Source organism: Pelophylax lessonae (genome assembly GCF_965119305.1).
Source record: "Pelophylax lessonae genome assembly, chromosome: 2".
In the NCBI taxonomy this organism is placed as follows: Eukaryota; Metazoa; Chordata; class Amphibia; order Anura; family Ranidae; genus Pelophylax; species Pelophylax lessonae.
The window spans coordinates 421,648,053-421,669,154 of NC_138769.1; the positions used below are offsets into that span (position 1 = coordinate 421,648,053).

At 46.1% G+C, this 21,102-nt stretch overlaps 1 protein-coding gene across 1 annotated transcript in view; it reads right to left on the minus strand.

The window, feature by feature from the left end:
• The window catches only part of CIP2A (cellular inhibitor of PP2A), a 172,627-nt gene that overhangs the window by 99,395 nt on the left and 52,130 nt on the right, over positions 1-21,102 (minus strand). Inside the window, exons 7-8 of the mRNA XM_082247297.1 lie at positions 14,072-14,217; positions 6,078-6,153 (exon numbers count right to left, since the gene is read on the minus strand). Of these exons, the coding sequence (XP_082103423.1) occupies positions 6,078-6,153; positions 14,072-14,217 (222 nt within the window). The remainder of the gene's footprint in view (positions 1-6,077; positions 6,154-14,071; positions 14,218-21,102) is intronic.

Below are 21,102 nucleotides of genomic sequence, written 5' to 3' on the forward strand. Positions count from 1 at the left end.
GATGCCAACACGTCCACTTTATAGAACTTTGTGAAAGTGTGCACCAACGACTAGGTGGCCGCCTTGCAAGTCTGCGTCACCGACGCCTGATGACGGAAGGCTCAGAAGGCACTGAGCGCACAAGTAGAGTGCGCCTTGACAAGGAAAGGAGGAACCTGACCCTTGATTGAATAGGCCTGAATCACTGTCTGTCTGATCCATCTGGAAAATGTCGCAGGGGAAGCGGACAACCCTTTTGGAGGCCCATCCGTAAGCACAAAAGTCTGATTTCCTAAAAGACTCCGTAGCTGCCAGGTACACCCTAATCGCCCAGACCAAATCCAAGGCATGCAAGAAATTTCCTTTGGATGTTTTGGCCTGGGACACAGGGAAAGCAACACAATGTCTTCATTCAAATGAAAATCAGACACAACCTTTGGAAGGAACAGACAGACAGGGACGAAGAGCCACCTTATCCCTGTGAACCACCAAGTAGAGTGAATGACAGGATAACACCGCCAATTCCGACACCCTGCGCGCAAAGGTGATAGCCACCAATAAGGCCACCTTCTGTGACAGCGTAAGCAGGGGACTCTCCTGCAGATTCTCAAAGAGGCTTCTGAAGACCCGAAAGCACCAAATTGAGATCTCAAGGCAGCAATGGAGACCGCACTGGAGGAGCCAAGTTCCTAACTCCCTGAAGAAAGATACACACCAGGGAATATGTGGCCAAAGCCCATTGAAAGAGAACCGCTAAGGCCGACACCTGACCCTTGATAGTACTCCAGGCCAGTTCTTGCTCAACTGCCCCCCCCTTTGAAGGAAGGTCAAGATCTGAGCCACCGAGAAAAAGAAAGGATGAACCCCAAGAGACTCACTCCACGCAATGTACGACTTCCACATACGATGGTAGATCTTCCTAGAAGTCGATTTCCTAGCTTTTAACAGCGATGGAATCACAGATTCAGACAAACCTCTATCCATCAGCACCTGGCGTTCAACAGCCAAGCCGTCAAAGCAAGTGACTAAAGCAGGATGGAAGATTGGCCCTTGGGACAGCAGATCCTCGAGAGGAAGCTTCCAAGGAATGTTAGCGACCAGCCAAACCAGATCGGCGTACCAAGCCCGGCGAGGCCAGTCCGGAGCCACTAAGATGACCGGAATCCCTTCTGCCTCGACCCTGCGTAGAAGTCTTGGCAGAAGCTGGAGAGGAGGGAAGGCGGAAACCAGACGATATTAACCCCATGGGTCCACCAACGTGTCTGTGGCGTCCCCCAGAGGATCCCATGACCGAGCCACAAACCTCTGCACCTTTCTGTTGAGTTAAGATGCCAACAGATCCACCTCCTCAGAATTCCCCACCGGAGACATAACTGATGAAAACGCCTCCGGATGAAGGGACCACTCCCCTTGGTCCAACGCCTGCCAACTGAGGTAATCCACCTGCCAGTTTTCCACCCCGGGAATGTGTACAGCGGAGAGGGCTGGAATGAACCGTTCTGCCCACCTTAGAATGCCAGCTACCTCCAGAGCCACCAGGACACTTCTTGTGCCCCCTGGTGATTGACATAAGCCCCAGCCTTTGCATCGTCTAATTGAATGCACACTGGACATCCCTGAAGACGATTCGTCCAATGGTCCAGGCACAGTCTGATTGTTCGGAGTTTCAAGATCCTGAGCAGAATTTTTGCCAAGGACAACTCCCCAGCCGGACAGGCTGGCATCCATGGTGACCACTGTCCCAATACAAGGGGAGGAAGGATTTGTCCAGGCGAAGCGCCGGGGATGAAGCCACCATATCTGAGACTCCCTCGTTCCCCGGCTCAGCCGAATCTGATTTTTCCAGAGACTACGGCGTCTTGTCCCATTTGTCCAGAATCTCCCTTTGCAGGGACCTTGTATGGAATTGTGCAAACGGAACTGCCTTGAAGGTAGACACCATCAGGCCCAGCACCCGCATGCAAGTCCGGAGGGATGACCGTCTGCTGGACAGCAGGAGATGAATTGCAGCCTGCAATTTCTAGAGTTTCTCTAGAGGAAGGAGCACTCTGGCTAAGACCAAAGACAGAGTTCAGAGTCAGACCCAGATAGTCCAGATCCGTGGAAGGAATCAGAGCCGACTTCTGAAAACTCAGAATCTAGGCAAACTCCCTCAGAGTTCGTATGGTGATTTCCAGGTTTTCCATCAGAGCAGTAGGAGACTCCGCTCGCAGAAGGAGTTCGCCCAAGTACCCCCATACCACGATCCCCCGTTGGCGTAACAATGGCAGCACAGGGGCTAACACAAACTGATAATGCTCCCCTCCCACGGCAAAGCGGCGAAAGCGCTGGTGACCGGCACATATTGGAATGTGAAGGCAAGCATTCTTTATGTCGATAGAGGCAAAAAAATCCCCCTGATGCAGGGAAGCCACCACCATGCGAATGGACGGCATTCTGAACTTCTGCACCTGCACAAAGCAGTTCAGCTGAGGTCCAGGACTAGAAGCACCTTGCCTTCCTTCCTAGGGACTGTAAACAGGTTTGATTAAAATCCCCGAAAATGTTTCTGCAGTCTTAACCGGGACAATCATCCTTGAACTAACAGGTCTTGTACTGCCCTAAACAGACCCTGTAAGTGGTCTGGGACAGGAGCAAGTTGGAAGTAAAGAACCTTGATGGGGGACAAAAGAGAAACAATCTTGTAGCCGGACCCGATACGGGTGATGACGCACCTTCATGCTGAAGGAGCCTTGTCCGTGGGTCTGGAGAAGCCCGCTCTCGGCTTGCCAGACCAGGTTCGTTAGAAATCCTCCATAGGATGCCCTGAAAGGCTCAAGCCCTTGACAGTTGACCCCAAAGGAATGAAAAAAACTTATGACCCGAGGGGGGCTTACGTCTACAACAAGGGTCCTTGCACTTAGTAGCCTGCGGGGAAAAAAAAAAGTAGCATTACCCCTGTGAGAACTTGAATGAGGTCATCCAGGGTAGCTCCAAACAGGCGATCTTCTTGAAAGTGGAGAGCAATCAATCTCTTTAGAAGCCTGGTCCGCAGACCAGCATTTGAGCCAAAAGACACACCGAAGGACCACAGCCGAAACAGAGAGCGGAGCCACTAGGGGAGATGCATCCAACGAGGCATCCCAGATAAACTGCAGCCCCTGGATCAGCTGGACCACCAGCTCAGCAAAGGCAGGGGGTGCTGTTCTCCTTCCAGGTCACAGCGTAAAAGTTTAGCCCAATCACAGTTTGCGACATCAGGGCAATGGTGAATACCGGCCTTAGTGCCGAACCAGCCAGAGTGTACATACACAGCCTCCACCTTCCTGTCAGCTGGATCCTTAAAGGCCGGGGACACTTCAACCAGAATCATGGTTGCCTTGTTCAATCTGGAAACCGGAGGATCCACTTTTTAAGTGACTCCTCATTGGGGTATCGCCTAGCAAATCGCTTTGGAACCCCAAGGGGATGCTTTGGTCCTCCCAACTCTTTAGGGAAAATTCTGTCAAAATAGGTGGGGAAAGGAAACATCTGCCGCTCTGGATGGCTTGTGAGTGCCAAAGGGAACCTGCGCCTCCATCGCAGCTGCATCCTCCATCTTTAAGGTTTCATGCACAGATACATTCAGTGCTTCCACCAGCACCTTTTCGTGCGCAGTTGCAGATGTGGAGGAATCATCCTTACTATCTGAGGATCCACGTCCGCAGCGGCCGAATCAGATTCAGGATCCGATGAGGCAGGAGGCGCTTTTCGCTAGCCCAAAAGCCACCTCCACCCGGGACACAAAGGACTCCAGAAACGCCAACAGTGCATTGATGGATGGTTGGGACCTGGAAGGCCCCGCAGCCTCGTAGAGGGCATCAGGTGGGGAGATGTGCTCCAAAGACTCAATGAGTCACCAGGGGGCCCCAACAAAGTGTAAAACACTGCAAAGAGACAACCCCCACTGCGCTGGCAGCACCACCCTGTCGCCAGGCACAAAGCACCAAGTGATCCTAGAGAGGGAAAGGACCCCCCCACCAGACTCACCACCCAGCAGAAACAGGCACTGCAGCCACCAGGACAATGTTCACTCTACGTGCGGCAATCAGGAAGTGAAACGATCCAGGAGTCAGCACCAGAGGATGAGGAGGGGGCTCCCACCACTGAAATTGCCGCCTACAGGGCTCCCTTTTTATGGCCGCCACTATTTTCAATGGCAAACCACCGCAAAATGCCTGATAGACTATACAAACATGGCCGCCGTGCATTGGGAACACAGGCTAAAAGAAGATGGCGGCACCATGCGGCTTCTAGGGACCCAGGAGGGATCCATAGACCTCAAGGACAGGCCCAGGCAGGACAGGATGCCCTTGTAGGAGCCCCTACCTGGTACAACCCTCCCCCCTCCAAACACAGCCGATCATCCGGTCGCCGACGGCGCACCCCTCCACCCCATCGCCAGCATAGCGCCCTGCCCCCACCCCAGGAGGTGGACCAGACCACAGCCCCTGCATAAGTGGAGGGGGGTAGGATGAGGGGACAGATAAAAGGGAACCTGGGGGTCCAACCGTTCCCAGGAGGGCCCACATCCACCCAAAACCCCCCCATGGGGAGAGGGGGGACTGCTACTCACCATACCAGGAACCAGGCGGGCACCACTCCAGACAGAACATTGAAATAGGGGGAGGGGTTGTCGGCCAGGAGGAACGTTACGACTCGGGCTGAGACCAAGGCGTTTAACTCGCAGGCTAGCCCCCATACAGTGGGGCTATGTCGCGTTCAACATAGAGCGACGCTAAGGTCTGCACGCGCTCACTGGCCAGACTGGGGTGACCACTGGATCTAAATTATCTAGCCCGTCACCCAGTCCGAATGTAGATCTCACAGGAAAAAAAAAAACAGGAGAAATATTTCTCTCTAAAAAGAAAATATTGCCAGAACCAGATATCCCAGCAAGGAACTAGGTCCTTATACCTGACAAGGCAGAAAAAAAATGAGTACCTATAGCAGAGAGAGGGAGTATACCCCCTGGGACTGCCCATAGGAGTAGTCAGACTTTTTTCTGCCTAATGTCCTACTCCTGTAAGGGGCAGTATAACCCAATGGTTAAGAAGAACAGGAGCTGTGTCCGTCAATGAACGAAAAAAGAAACTTTTGCAATCGAAATGAAAAAAGTTTAATCTAGTAATAAATAAAAAGAATCAGTAGATCCAGAGAAATATAGACAGCTGAAGCTTGCATCTTCCTGGAAAAGTAGATTTGGCCCTACTACTTCCATCTCTATCCATGAAGTTGTCCTTTTTAAAAAAGGCTGAGGAGGCTAAGAAAAGATCAACTTTAACAGATATACATGTACATTTAGCATGACTGAAATGCTGATAGTTTACTTTCGGCCCAAAAAATAAAGTAAAAATATAGATCTGGTGTGTGGATTTTTCAGAGCTACAATACTGTATGGACTATAGAGCAGCCTTTTTCAACCAGGTTTCTTCAGGGATGCCTTGGCAAGATGCCAAAAAATTGCCCACAAATGGTTTACAAGCCAGCGGGTTGATAAAGTCTTTTATTTACACAAAGCCACTGTATTTCGTTGTGAACCATTACAACCTTCCAGCTACCAGCATCCTAACAATCGAATAATTAGGTCATCGGGAAAAAAAAGGAGGGCATAGGGCGCCTTCACAGAATCCTAGCATCCTTGTTTGCACTAACTCTACCCCACTCCATCAGCAATGGGGTCACATTAGCTGAGGCAGAGAAAATGAGGCAAAGAGAAATGCTGGAATGCTAGTCAGTACCAGTTTGCAAAGGTATATTTGCTTTGGAAGAATAAATCACCTCTAATTGGGTGTTCTACAGGTCTGGATGTTGCTGCTTTATATAATTTTTTTTTTTTTTACATTTGAGAATGGGGTTCATTGAGATTGTTCATATTTTAAAGGGTGCCTTGACTGGAAAAAAAGATTAGAAACTCTGCTATAGATCCATAAAAATCTCTTATTTATCTAAGAATTTGTTCATTAACAAGTCAGATCCTTCCTTTCATTCATATAAACACAGCCTGCTGTACTATAAATAGCAAATCCATGATACATGCCTATAAGGCATCCTGCTACATAAGTGAGCTAAATAATTACCTTGAAAGCAGAGTCTGGATCCTTTCCATGTAGAAGTCCCAGAACTTGATTAAGACATGAATTAAAATGCTCATATCTAATGAAGTAAAAAAGATTAAAGCTCAATATAAAATAAAATAACTAAAAATATAGTTATATACGCAACTTAAGCAAAAAATAAACATCTTTTTGGGCAGTGGAGTATTTTGATTGTAGTCCAGGACTCCGCTATGCAAAAGATGCAAGAGCTTCATGACAGTGACAAGTTGAGGGAGCTATCCTCAGATTTATATGGAGACTAACAGAATGGCCAGAGATATAAAAGATTTCCAAAAGGGGCAAATTTGCTAACTATTGTAAAGACAGGAGCAATTTGTGTCTGCATGGAAACCAAAATGTGAATATTATTGCAAGTGCTCATGTGTACCCACTAACCTATAGCTAACACTATTCTTTTTTTAACAATTAACCCTATTAGCACAGTAGTTTGTCTGCAGCAAAAGTATATTTTATCTGTATAGGGGATCACATGAGGGTGGGAGATGTAGATCAGTAAAAAAAAATGCACTTTACAATTAATTTGTGGAAAGGCTATTGTTACAGGTTTATAAATTCTCAACAGGCAGCAAATAAACTGCAAAACAAGCTTTAATTGACCCATGTATACATTGCAGGGCAATTTATTCTTGCACAGCAGAAGCAGTGAAAGTAGAACCTTACTCTTCGTCAACATTGACAATTTTTGAATCCTTATGCTGCTAGCATTAGTAAATAGATAGGAAAGTATTATTTTTGCTTGTTTATAACTTTTTTTTTACATTTCTACAATTACTTCCTGGTTTCTGACCGAGGCAAATGTCATACATCCCAGGATTCTTCAGGAGGAGAGTAGGGGTTTAATCAGCTAGGTTCAGCCTCCTGCCTGCATGCCTGAGCAAGGGGAAGATGGACTCCAGGAACGTAAATGCTACATGAATCGTCTGCCCTTACTCAAGATGGCTACAGCCAGAAATACCAGAATGAGGGTGTTTCTCAAAGAGATTTCTCAGCAAAATAAAGCATAGAGACATGGATGGATGAGTTGGTTTTGAATATTAAAAATTAATTAAATGGTGTTTGTGATACTCAAATGCAGTGTAATATGTGAACCAAAGTATTCAGCGCTGCTATGTGAATCATAAATTCATAAAAAAATATAAATAAATAAAAATACATCAAATGTGCAAAGAATATATATCAAATGTGCAATAAATAAACAATAATAGCATGCACAACAATATATGTTCGATAATCCAAAAGTCCTTGTGCTAGAGTGAATCAATGATTATATAAATAAATTCATATGGCAAATAATAAATATATAAATGTCCTTTTGTGCAAATATAACAAAGGTGCTGCTGTGCTCCACTTCTTTGAACAAAATTGCTGGTGCTCCCCCTTGTGGTTTCCTACTTACCACAAACAGATGAGTGTAAAGCGGTGGGTTATCATTAAATCTCTTTATGATGACCAGTGATCCTTGTGGATGCAGCCTTTTGTGGTGATTTAAGTTGGAGAGAGATCCTTATTTATGGGTGCCGATGTTCCAGAGAGCCCTCATTGAAACAAAATGCCATCCATAGTGAAGTACGTTATTAAAAAACGTTTATTTAATCCAAAGAAAACTACTTGCAAACATGTGCAATATAAAAGCAGTGCTCGGCTGGGTGGTTTGCTGCTCTCGCAGCGTGCGCTCCACCGGCCGGATATGTGGTGGTATGCTCAACCAATCGCTAGACGCATTTCGCCCTCCCCTTTGGGCGTCATCTGTAGCTGGGGTATTGAGCGTCCATTAGTTTTTTATATGCAGGACACTCCTCCCATCAACATTACTTGTGTTGCCGGAACTGCACAGCAATTGCCGCTAGTCCGTAATAGGTATATATAAAATTCCCATAAGTATATGCGGACATATTAAGTGACGAATTATTAAACTAATAACATTTAATTATGATATGTGATTTTGTAATGATGAAACGTAAATGTAAAGGATATGCACTATGTAGCGAATCACAGTGACATCTAGTGGTAAAATATAATATTCATTATAGGAGGAATGGTTTACATCTATATTAATAAAATGCAAATGTCTCTGCGTCCAGTTTCCCCGTGTCCGTGGGATTGCGCTACTGCGCATGTGCCCCACAGACAGCCGTTGGGACGCAGAGAGACTTCGGGCGGTCGGCGCTGGGTGGGCGTGTCGCTTGGTAGAGGATGATTGAAAATGTGTTACCTTTTTTGCCTTATTGTTAATTTTACATGTGCGGCATGTGAGATACCTGCCACATCTAAAAAATCCTTTCTGGTCCAAAAATGTGACCATTTTGGTAGGTGGGTCAGGAATGTTTTTAACAATCTTGTCTTTCGGGATATGGGGGTCTTCTATAAATAGATAGTGTTTTTTTTTTGGCAGGGAGCTTTTATATATGGGGTCCCTCATTAAAATAGGCCAATGGGATTTGATGATATTTTCAAGTTGCTAAGATTGTTGATTGTGTTCTGTACAAAAAGACAGTTGGTATGGTTTGTTTTCTTTAATTTTAGGTTTTAATAATTCATCTCTATTAATATTGTTAACTTTTTGTTGAATCTGATTCAATAGTGTAGGTTTAAAGCCCTTATCTTTAAATCTGTCAATTAACATGTTGGATTGTATTAAAGATAAGCACAGAAGCACCTTTGTTATATTTGCACAAAAGGACATTTATAATTTGAGATATATATATATATATATATATATATATATATATATATATATATATAAATAATCATTGATTCACTCTAGCACAAGGACTTTTGGATTATCTTAACATATTGTTGTGCATGCCATTATTATTTATTGCACATTTGATATATATAGCACATTTGATATATTCTTTGCACATTTGATGTATTTATATTTATTTATATTTTTTCATGAATTTATGATTCACATAGCAGCGCTGAATACTTCGGTTCACATATTACACTAAAGGCACTAGCACTTTAATTTTCGGCAGCAGCTATAATTTATTTTAATTTAAATCCACATTATTTATTCATCATAAGCGCGAGGACATATATCTCTTTTCAAATGCAGTGTAGTTCATTTATAAAGTGGACCTTCAGTCATTTTATAAACGTTTTTTTTCAGGACCTGTCTCCTCCTCCTTTAATACCATTGGGTGAAAAAAGTGTGTAGTGCTGCCTCTAAATACCTTTTTTTCTCTAGTAGTTCCTGTTTAGGTCATTTGCATGGTGAATTACATAGGAAGCTCTAATCCCCTTAACCCCTGAGATATTATCATCGTTAAATCCCAGGTGTCAAGTAGTTTTTTCTTGTGAGTTGCATCGAGGGTTGAAGGTTTGAGGAGAGTAGAAGAAGGCAGGAGGAGGCGGGGATGGGCAGAGAGACACTATGCCCTTCTTGCATGTGGCCAGCTTTACTGTGGGGGCAAGTGAAACCAGGACTGCACAAATCCACCCTGCATTCAAAGTAAAATATCGAGCATGTGCAATACGCCACTTAAACACAGCCCTTTGTTTTCATGTTGCTATTTGATTTGAACGGCCATGGCTTCACTTGCTCACAGTGAGGATGGCCACATGCAGAACAAGAGTAAAGAGAATAAAACAGCTCAATTTAAAACTTGAAACAAAATCGAGATTAATAAAAAACTTGCTAAATGGCATATATACTCATTTAAAAGCCTGAAAGGTATGTATGTATGTATGTATATATATATATATATATATATATATATATATATATATATATATATATATATATATATATATATATATATATATATATATATATATATATATATATATATATATATATATACACATACACACACATATACACACAGTTGGGCAAAAAAGTCTTTAGTCAGCCACCAATTGTGCAATTTCTCCCACTTAAAAAGGTGAGAGAGGCCTGTAATTTTCATCATAGGTACACTTCAGCCTTGAGAGAGAATGGGTGAAAAGAATCCAGGAAATCACATTGTAGGATTTCTAATGAATTCATTGATAAATTCCTGGGTAAAATAAGTATTTGGTCACCCACAAACAAGCACGATTTCTGGCTCTCATAGACCTGTAACTTCTTTAAGAGGCACCTCTGTCCTCCACTCATTACCTGTATTAAATGGCACCTCTCTGAACTTGTTATCAGTATAAAAAGACACCTTTCCACAACCTCAAATAGTCACACTCCAAACTCCACTATGGCCAAGACCAAAGAGCTGTCGAAGGACACCAGAAACAAAATTGTAGACCTGCACCAGGCTGGGAAGACTGAATCTGCAATACAATGCAAGCAGCTTGGTGTGAAGAAATCAACTGTGGGAGCAATTATTAGAAAATGGAAGACATACACCACCACTAATAATCTCCCTCGATCTGGGGCTGCGCGCAAGATCTCACCCCGTGGGGTCAAAATGATCACAAGAACGGTAAGCAAAAAATCCCAGAACCACAGGGGGGGACCTAGTGAATGACCTGCAGAGAGCTGGGACCAAAGTAACAAAGGCTACCATCAGTAACACACTACGCCGCCAGGGACCCAAATCCTGCAGCGCAAGATGTGTCCACCTGCTTAAGCCAGTACATCTCCGGGCCCGTCTGAAGTTTGCTAGAGAGCATTAGGATGATCCAGAAGAGGATTGGGAGAATGTCATATGGTCAGATGAAACCAAAGTAGAACTTTTTGGTAAAAACTCAACTCATCGTGTTTGAAGGAGAAAGAATGCTGAGTTGCATCCAAAGAACACCATACCTATCGTGAAGCATGGGGTGGAAACATCATGCTTTGGGGCTGTTTTTCTGCAAAGGGACCAGGACGACTGATCCGTGCAAAGGAAAGAATGAATGAGGCCATGTTATGAGATTTTGAGTGAAAACCTCTTTCCATCAGCAAGGGCATGGAAGATGAAACGTGGCTGGGTCTTTCAGCATGACAATGATCCTAAACACACCGTTCGGCCAAAGAAGGAGTGGCTTTGTAAGAAACATTTCAAGGTCCTGGAGTGGCCTAGCCAGTCTCCAGATCTCAACCCCATAGAAAACCTTTGGAGGGAGTTGAAAGTCTGCGTTGTCCAGCGACAGCCCCAAAACATCACTGCTCTAGAGGAGATCTGCATGAAGGAATAGGCCAAAATACCAGCAACAGTGTGTGAAAACCTTGTGAAGACTTACAGAAAACGTTTGACCTCTGTAATTGCCAACAAAGGGTTTTTAACAAAGTATTGAGATGAACTTTTGTTATTGATCAAATGCTTATTTTTCCACTATAATTTGCAAATAAATTGTTTAAAAATCAGACAATGTGATTTTCTGGATTTTAGCTCTAATTTTGTCTCTTATAGTTGAAGAATACCTATGATGAAAATTACAGGCCTCTCATCTTTTTAAGTGGGAGAACTTGCACAATTGGTGGCTGACTAAATACTTTTTTGCCCAAATGTGTACATACACACATATACATATATACATATATATATACATATATATATATATATATATATATATATATATATATATATATATATATATATATATGTACACATTTGGGCAAAAATATATTATATATATATTTTTTTTTTTTTAAATTTAGGTTTGCCTGTTTAAGTACTAAAAATAATTCTTGGCAGCCTGGCTCACACTCCCTCACCTTCTCACCCTGTTCTGTGTATAAATTAGAAGCCTGGATGGCTGTGTTAGAGGCAGGTTTCTGCTATCAACTTTGAAGATGACTTGCTCCAGTGTGGCAGTAGGAGTCACTAATGGCTTGCTTTGAAATTAATTTACTGCTGATTCTGTATGTTTCTTTACAAAAGTAACCCCCCCCCCAAAAAAAAATACACACATACATACATAATATAATATAATATAATATAATATATATATATATATATATATATATATATATATATATATATATATATATATATATATATATATATATACATACATACACACACATACACAGTGGGTACGGAAAGTATTCAGACCCCCTTAAATTTTTCACTCTTTGTTATATTGCAGCCATTTGCTTAAAATCATTTAAGTTCATTCTTCTTCCTCGTGAATGTACACATAGCACCCCATACTGACATACTGACAGAAAAACACAGAATTGTTGACATTGTTGCAGATTTATTAAAAAAGAAAAACTGAAATATCACATGGTCCTAAGTATTCAGACCCTTTGCTCAGTATTTAGTAGAAGCCCCCTTTTGATCTAATACAGCCATGAGTCTTTTTGGGAAGGATGCAACAAGTCTTTCACACCTGGATTTGGGGATCCTCTGCCATTCCTCCTTGCAGATCCTCTCCAGTTCTGTCAGGTTGGATGGTAAACGTTGGTAGACAGCCATTTTTAGGTCTCTCCAGAGATGCTCAATTGGGTTTAAGTCAGGGCTCTGGCTGGGCCATTCAAGAACAGTCACGGAGTTGTTGTGAAGCCACTCCTTCGTTATTTTAGCTGTGTGCTTAGGGTTATTGTCTTGTTGGAAGGTAAACCTTCGGCCCAGTCTGAGGTCCAGAGCACTCTGGAGAAGGTTTTTGTCCAGGATATCCCTGTACTTGGCCGCATTCATCTTTCCCTCGATTGCAACCAGTCGCCCTGTCCCTGCAGCTGAAAAACACCCCCACAGCATGATGCTGCCACCACCATGCTTCACTGTTGGGACTGTATTGGACAGGTGATGAGCAGTGCCTGGTTTTCTCCACACATACCGCTTAGAACTAAGGCCAAAAAGTTCTATTTTGGTCTCATCAGACCAGAGAATCTTATTTCTCACCATCTTGGAGTCCTTCAGGTGTTTTTTAGCAAACTCCATGCAGGCTTTCATGTGTCTTACACTGAGGAGAGGCTTCCGTCGGGCCACTCTGCCATAAAGCCCCAACTGGTGGAGGGCTGCAGTGATGGTTGACTTTCTACAACTTTCTCCCATCTCCTGACTGCATCTCTGGAGCTCAGCCACAGTGATCTTTGGGTTCTTCTTTACCTCTCTCACCAAGGCTCTTCTCCCCAGATAGCTCAGTTTGGCCGGACGGCCAGCTCTAGGAAGGGTTCTGGTCGTCCCAAACGTCTTCCATTTGAGGATTATGGAGGCCACTGTGCTCTTAGGAACCTTAAGTGCAGCAGAAATCTTTTTGTAACCTTGGCCAGATCTGTGCCTTGCCACAATTCTGTCTCTGAGCTCTTCAGGCAGTTCCTTTGACCTCATGATTCTCATTTGCTCTGACATGCATTGTGATCTGGAAGGTCTTATATAGACAGGTGTGTGGCTTTCCTAATCAAGTCCAATCAGTATAATCAAACACAGCTGGACTCAAATGAAGGTGTAGAACCATCTCAAGGATGATCAGAAGAAATGGAAAGCACCGGAGTTAAATATATGAGTGTCACAGCAAAGGGTCTGAATACTTAGGACCATGTGATATTTCAGTTTTTCTTTTTTAATAAATCTGCAACAATGTCAACAATTCTGTGTTTTTCTGTCAGTATGGGGTGCTATGTGTACATTCATGAGGAAGAAGAATGAACTTAAAATGATTTTAGCAAATGGCTGCAATATAACAAAGAGTGAAAAATTTAAGGGGGTCTGAATACTTTCCATACCCACTGTATGTGTATGTGTATGTGTATGTGTATATATATATATATATATATATATATATATATATATATATATATATATATATATATATATATATATATATATATATATATATATATATATATATATTACACATGGTCTTTAGGTTTCTTTTGCCATTCCCTTAAAGCAGAACTAAAAGCGTTTTATAACAGACTGTGAGCAGGCAGGTTATTATTGCAGATGAGACGTGGAATAAAATAATTCTACCTGCCTGCTCACAGTTTTCTGTGGGATGTAAACGGCCCTGCACATGCACAGTTCAGCTTATATTGCCAGCACAACACCACACAATATTTCATCAATATATTGCAATAAATGTACTACCTTGTCAGGTAATCAGCAATTTTGGGGTTCTTCAGCAGATCCATAAGAAGGTCAACGGAGTACTTCCTTGTTAATGTCCCATCCCCATTTACAAGAATGTTAAAAATTAACTGAAATGTCTGATGTATATTCCTGGAATGAAAAAGCTATAAAAAACACATTTCCATAATAAGTACATACTAGCTTTAATATCATCTACAAATCTGTTTAAGATGCTATATTTTTGTATAGGGAAAGAAATCTCATTTGCTCATAAAATGTATATTCAAAAACATCAGAAGCTCAAGTTCAAACCTAAAACATGGAGAGGTGCCTGACCTTGCTATGACAGCTGTCTGCAGTGAGCACATACTTAGCAGCACTCACTTCACAGCATTGATTGAAGTTCAAGAGTATTAAGAACTGACATGCTCTTCTGCAATCAGCAGCAGCTAATCTGTAAATCATTTGGATGACAACTTACAGAACAGTTGCTGTATGGAAAGCAGCATATGTCAATTATATACAAAAAACATAACCATTTATGGGTCAAGAACACTTGTTTGATAACTAAACAAAATCCTTCTACATTCAAAAACTTTTAACATAAAGCAGTATATACATTTGTACAAGGCTATCATAATTCGGTAATAGAACATTAAAAAGTGTTTGTTACCCAAAAAAAAAAAAGATATATAAATAAATAACAAAAAAAAAAAAAACAAAACAAAACCAAAAGGTCCTGTTCCCTTACGCATTTTATACAGCACAGTGCTTGTGCTGTGTAATTTGGTCCTTTCTATCACCTAAAAAAAAAAACGGAATTTTTGTAAAATTCCTTTCTCTGAGTCCTCCGACAGTCGCCGCCTCCTCCAAGTCATCACAATTGGGTATTGTCCACCTATCCGTAGGAATAGCTAGGCATACAGACTTAGTCCAAAGACAAAAGGCATTAGCATATAAACACCCATGGGGGCTGTCCCATCTGGTCAATACCCCCCCTGCATCACCACTCCCAACTCCGTTTGGTAGCATAGCAGTAGGTAATAAGAACCCCAAAAAGAGGGGCGGGGGCGGCGACTGTCGGAGGACTCAGAGAAAGGAATTTTACAGGTAAGATTTTACAAAAATTCCGTTTTCTCTTACGTTCTCCGACAGTCGCCGCCTCCTCTAAGTCATCACAATTGGGATGTCCCAAAGCAGTATAGACATGAGGGGTGGGAGACGCAACCGTAGAAAAGGCAACGCAGTACCCACATCAGAGAAAGGAATCTTACATGCACCGTAAGAACCAACTGGGCAACAGAAAAAAAACAATGCTCAACAGGAGCAACAGCCCAGGAAAGCAAATGCCAACAGCCAGGGACCCCGGGAAAAAAACCAAGGGTCCATCATGGCACAGCCGCACTGAGAACTTTGCGGCCAAAAGGAAGCATCAGCTGATGCCAGAACGTCTACTTTGTAGAACTTGGAAAAAGTGTGCACCAACGACCAAGTCGCCGCCTTGCACACCTGGGCCACCGAGGCCCGATGCCAATAGGCCCAGGAAGTACTCAAAGACCTTGTAGAGTGCGCCTCAACAGGGAAGAGCGGAACCCGTTACTTCAAGGCGTAAGCCTGCTCAATGGTCTGTCTGATCCATTTGGCAATAGTCGCTGCGGACGCAGCCATGCCCTTCCGAGGTCCCTCAGGAAGGACAAAGAGGGAATCCGTCTTCCGAAAGGATTCCGTAGACTTCAGGTAAACCCTGATCGCCCTAACAACATCCAAGGAATGCAAGGCAATCTCCTTTGGATGTTTAGGCTTCTTACAAAGCGAAGGCAGGACAATGTCCTCATTAAGGTGATAATCAGAGATCACCTTGGGACGGAAGGATGGGGGTGGTCGCAAAACCACCTTATCCCTGTGAATTATAAAGTAAGGGGAGCGGCAAGACAACGCCGCCAGCTCCGACACTCTGCGAGCCGAAGTGATCGCCACAAGAAAAGCAACCTTTTGCGACAGCAACGATATCTCCCTGATATTCTCGAAGGGAGCACGCTGCAAAGCTGACAGGACCAAATTCAAGTCCCATGGAGGTAAAGGCTCCTTTCTGGGAGGAGCCAAATGTCGCACACCTTGAATGAAGGTGCGCACCAAGGAATGAGACGCCACAGGGCGTTGGAAAAGGACCGCCAGTGCTGACACCTGGCCCTTTATTGTGGCCAGCGCCAGGCGCTGATCCACTCCAGACTAAAGGAAAGCCAAGATCCTCGACACCGAGTAAGAACGAGGGGAAAACCCCCTGGACTCACACCAGGTGAAGTAGGCCTTCCAGGTACGGTAATAGATCTTACCAGAGGAAGATTTCCTAGCCTTGATCAGGGTAGGAATAACCTCAGGAGATAGACCCTTGTCCTTCAAGACCTGGGTCTCAACAGCCAAGCCGTTAAAGCCAGCGACCGTAAAGCAGGGTGGAAGATCGCACCTTGAGACAGAAGATCTTCCCGCAGAGGCAGGCGCCACGAAGGTGCCACTGCCAGGTGAACAACGTCGGCGTACCAGGACCGGCGAGGCCAGTCCGGTGCCACCAGAATCACCATGTGCGGTTCCGAGGCCAACCTGCGAAGGAACCGGGATAGTAACTGAATCGGAGGAAAGGCGTACATCAGACGATACTGATGCCAAGGGGCCACCAACGCATCCGAGGCGTCCGCCAATGGATCGCGCGTTCTTGCCACAAAGCTTTCCACCTTTCGGTTTAGCCGAGATGCGAACAGATCCACATCCGGGGATCCCCACTTCGCACACACCCTCCGGGTGCAGGGACCATTTCCCCTGGTCCAGGGTCTGGCGGCTCAGATAGTCGGCCTGCCAGTTGTCCACACCCGGAATGTGAACTGCCGAGATCGCCGGGACATGAGCCTCGGCCCAAGACAGAATGTCGGTCACCTCCCGAGCCGCTCGAGCACTCCTGGTGCCCCCTTGGTGGTTGATGTAAGCCACCGCGGTAGCATTGTCCGTCTGTACACGAACAGGCAGGCCATGGAGACGGTCCGACCACTGGAAGAGAGAGTTTTATTGCTCTTAGTTCCAGGACATTTATCGGGAGGGAGGATTCCTCCTCCGACCAAGTGCCCTGGGCAGACAGGTTGCCCAGGACTCCACCCCAGCCCGACAGGCTGGCGTCCGTGGTAACCACCGTCCACACTAACGGACGGAAGGACTTTCCTTCCGCCACCGCCGGGGACTGGATCCAAAACAGAAGAGCCAACCTGGTCTGGCGACTCAAGGACACCTCCAGATCCAAGGACTGAGGAAGTCTGTCCCACCTGGCCAGGATCTCCGTCTGGAGAGCCCGCGTGTGGAACTGGGCAAAGGGAATCGCTTTGAAGGCCGACACCATCAACCCCAGGCCCCGCATGCAGGTCCTGAGTGACGAGGAAGGATTGTCCCTGAGGGACCTGAGTTCGTCCCGCAAAGTCCGGAGCTTGTCCTCCGGCAAGAACACCTTTGCCTGAGCAGAGTCCAGAACCATTCCCAGATAGGGAAGGCGAAGCGACGGAGACAATGCTGATTTCTGAACGTTGATGGTCCATCCGAACTCCTGAAGCGTCTGTACCGTAATGGACAGGTCGCGTACAAGGTCCTGGCTGGTCCTCGATCTCAGAAGCAGATCGTCCAGGTACCCCAGGACCGCAATGCCCTGGGCCCGTAGTAGGCCCAGAACCGGTGCCAACACCTTGGTGAAGACCCTTGGAGCCAAAGCGAGACCGAAAGGTAACGCCACAAACCGGTAGTGGTCCTCTGCAATAGCAAACCGAAGGTACCGCTGATGACCCTCGAAAATGGGGATGTGCAGATAGGCATCCTTCAGATCTATCGAAGCCAGGAATTCTCCCGGACTCAAGGAGGCCACAACCGAACGGAGAGACTCCATTCGAAACTTTCGAACGTGCACGAAGCGGTTCAGCGCTTTTAGGTCCAGAATAGGACGCACTTTGCCCTCCTTCCTGGGCACAGTGAACAGATTCAAATAAAACCCCCGAAACCTGTCCCGGTGAGGGACCGGTACAATCACTCCCTGAGCAAGCAGGTCCTGCACGGCCTGATGCAAATCCTGCAGACGCCCCGGAAGCAGATGAAGATTGGAGGGAAAGAATCTGTCCGCCGGCCTGGAAAGGAATTCGATCTTGTAACCTGATCAAACGATTTCCTGGACCCACCTGTCTGATACCCGGAGCAGCCAAGGTAGAAGGAAACCGTGCAAACGTCCCCCCACCCCTGAAATGGGTGAGGGCGCCCCTTCAGGCAGAGGCGGATTGTCCCGCCGAGCCGGCGTTGCCGGTCTTCTGCTTACCCGCCCAGGGCTTCTTCTGGTTGCTCTGGGCCAGGAAAGGCTTGCCCTTGGATTGGTTCCGAAAGGCACGAAAGGACCCCTGAGTGGATCTAGGCGCAGAACCCCGCTTGCCTCGGAAGGACTTGTTCTTCGGGTTCTGGGGTAGCATAGTGCTCTTGCCCCCCGTGACGCCTTTCACCAGGGTATCCAACGCCTCGCCAAAAAGGCAAGAGCCAGCATAGGGAAAATCAGCAACTGTTTTCCGTGAGGACTGGTCGGCCGACCAGCTCTTCAGCCATATCAGTCGCCGGTTAAGCACCGCGACACTCGAGAGGCGAGCCACCAAGGGGGCCTCATTTAAGGCTGCATCACACAAATACATGACTCCTTGGTGGATCTGGTCCACCATTTCCAGTCGGGCAGGCGGCACGTCGTCAGACACTAGGTTGTTTCTAAACACCTTGATCCAATCAGCCACCGCCTGAGCCACCATAACGGACGCGAAAACAGGTTTGAGCAACGAACCCGCCACCGTATAGGAATGGCGGGCTAGAGACTCCAACCGCCGGTCCGTGGGATCCCGGAAAACCGGAGTATCCTCAGTAGGAACCAAGGTAGCCTTGTTCAGTACAGCCACAGTGTGATCTACCTGTGGAGGCACACACCATCGCGATTCCGTAGCCGGCGCAAAAGGATAAAGCAATTTGAACCGATTAGGCACCACGAATGGACGTTTTAACGTGCGCCACATTTCATTGACAGTGTAATGAAATTCAGCTGGGCAGGGAAAAACCTGCGCAGACTTGCGTGTCCTGTGCGTCCCAAAGGAGGACACCACGCCCGGAGGATTGAGCTCATCCACCAAATGCAAGGTTTCTTTTACAGAAACAATCAACTCATCCATGGTCGCCCGTTCTTCAGGTGACCCTGGGGAGGATGTGTCAACACCCTCCACTTCAGCCTCCCCCTCAGACCCCGGGGGGTCCAAGGATGAGCGGGACCCTGAAAAGGGCACGCTCGCAGCAGCAGCAGCAGCCATATCCCCATCTGAATCAGAAGAGAGAGACAGACTGGGCCGTTTTCTCGCAGCCCGTTCAGACATCAGCATTTCCATATTTGCCACTAAAGTCGCAACTACAGTAGCTAAATCAGGTCGCAGCGGAGCCACAGGAGAACTGGGGCCCCCCACTAAAGCTGGAGGAAACTTGCTTTCCTGAGAATCCATGGCTCAAGAAATAATTACAGTGCAAAAAAGATGTACTGTCCCCTTAAATAGCACTGCGGAGTGCGCAGCCCACCGCTACTGTCACAGCTATGAAGACCCCCAAAAAGGAGAAAGAAACTGAGCCAGAAGCAGTATGCAGAAGAAGACAGAGATGCAGTGCAGAGCCCGCAGATCGTTGCTACCTGTGTCCTTTGCTGCCTGAGAGGAAAAGGAAATGCTGCTGGAAGGGGCTGGCTATAAGCCAGACCTAAGGGAAAATGGCTGCCCATAGGAAATGCATTGGAGGCTTCACTAAGATGGCCGCCGACATGCGGCCAAACCGATCTATCTGCAGCCCACAAAATGGAGGCGGAGGGCGCCAAAACGATCTGTACACTCGCCCCAGAGGGGCCATAGCCATGTGCAGTAAAAAACATGGCGGACTGCGCGAACATACCCCTGCAGCGGTCGCCGCACAACACGCACGTCTGCACCCCCAACATGCACCTAAGGTGACACAGGGACAGGGACCCCCAGCAAAAAACATACAATTTGCACAAAACGAACCCGGCAGGGATCGCACAGGGAGTCACACAGGCACAGACATGGGGACACACAGCAACACATACTGCCACCCCAGACAGAGGCCCCACACAGAAAAGTACTTACCTGTACCCGATGGCGTGGGGGAGCCTCTATGCACGGATAAACCTCTGTCCTCTCCTGACAGGGAGTGCCGTGAGCCAGGGACATGAAGCTGCTGCAGTGCAGACGAGTCCTGTGAGGTAGCCACCTCACGGCTGCATCCCTGCAGCGAACAGGGATGGGTCGTTCATAATGCCAGGGCGAACTTTAGCTGAACGCTCGATGGCGGGCTGGGGGTCCATCTGACCCTCTGTGCCCTGGAGAAACAGGGCGGCCAGTCCGAATCCCAGCACCGCATGATCCATCTTCATCCGAAGAATAACTAACTCTAAAGCTGACAAAATAAACAGCTAGTAAAGTGAGAGAAAAAAACTGACATTTTTCAAAGAAAATCAAATGAAAGATATAGGAAGGCTGAGACTGAAGCCCCAGCACAAGGGAGCCTGACTATTCCTGAAAGCTAGGCAAACTAAAACTGAGTTGGGAGTGGTGATGCAGGGGGGGTATTGACCAGATGGGACAGCCCCCGTGGGTGTGTACATGCTAATGCCTTTTGTCTTTTGACTAAGTCTGTATGCCTAGCTATTCCTACGGATAGGTGGACAATACCCAATTGTGATGACTTAGAGGAGGCAGCGACTGTCGGAGGACGTAAGAGAAACTTGTCTGATCCTGCCTGTTTCTGCCCTCCCCCCTGTAAACTGACCACGATGTATCGAGGCTGGTGAGCCCGACACCGTGGGCAGTTTACGTGCCTCCGTCATCAGCAGCCCTGTTCTTTGTTCTCCTGGGTCCTCCTCCCCTCCTTGTCAGCCCGCCCCTCCTCCTGCTGAAAAAACTGTTAATGTGTTAAATAATGATCTGTGTTTCCTAAGCCTGTATACC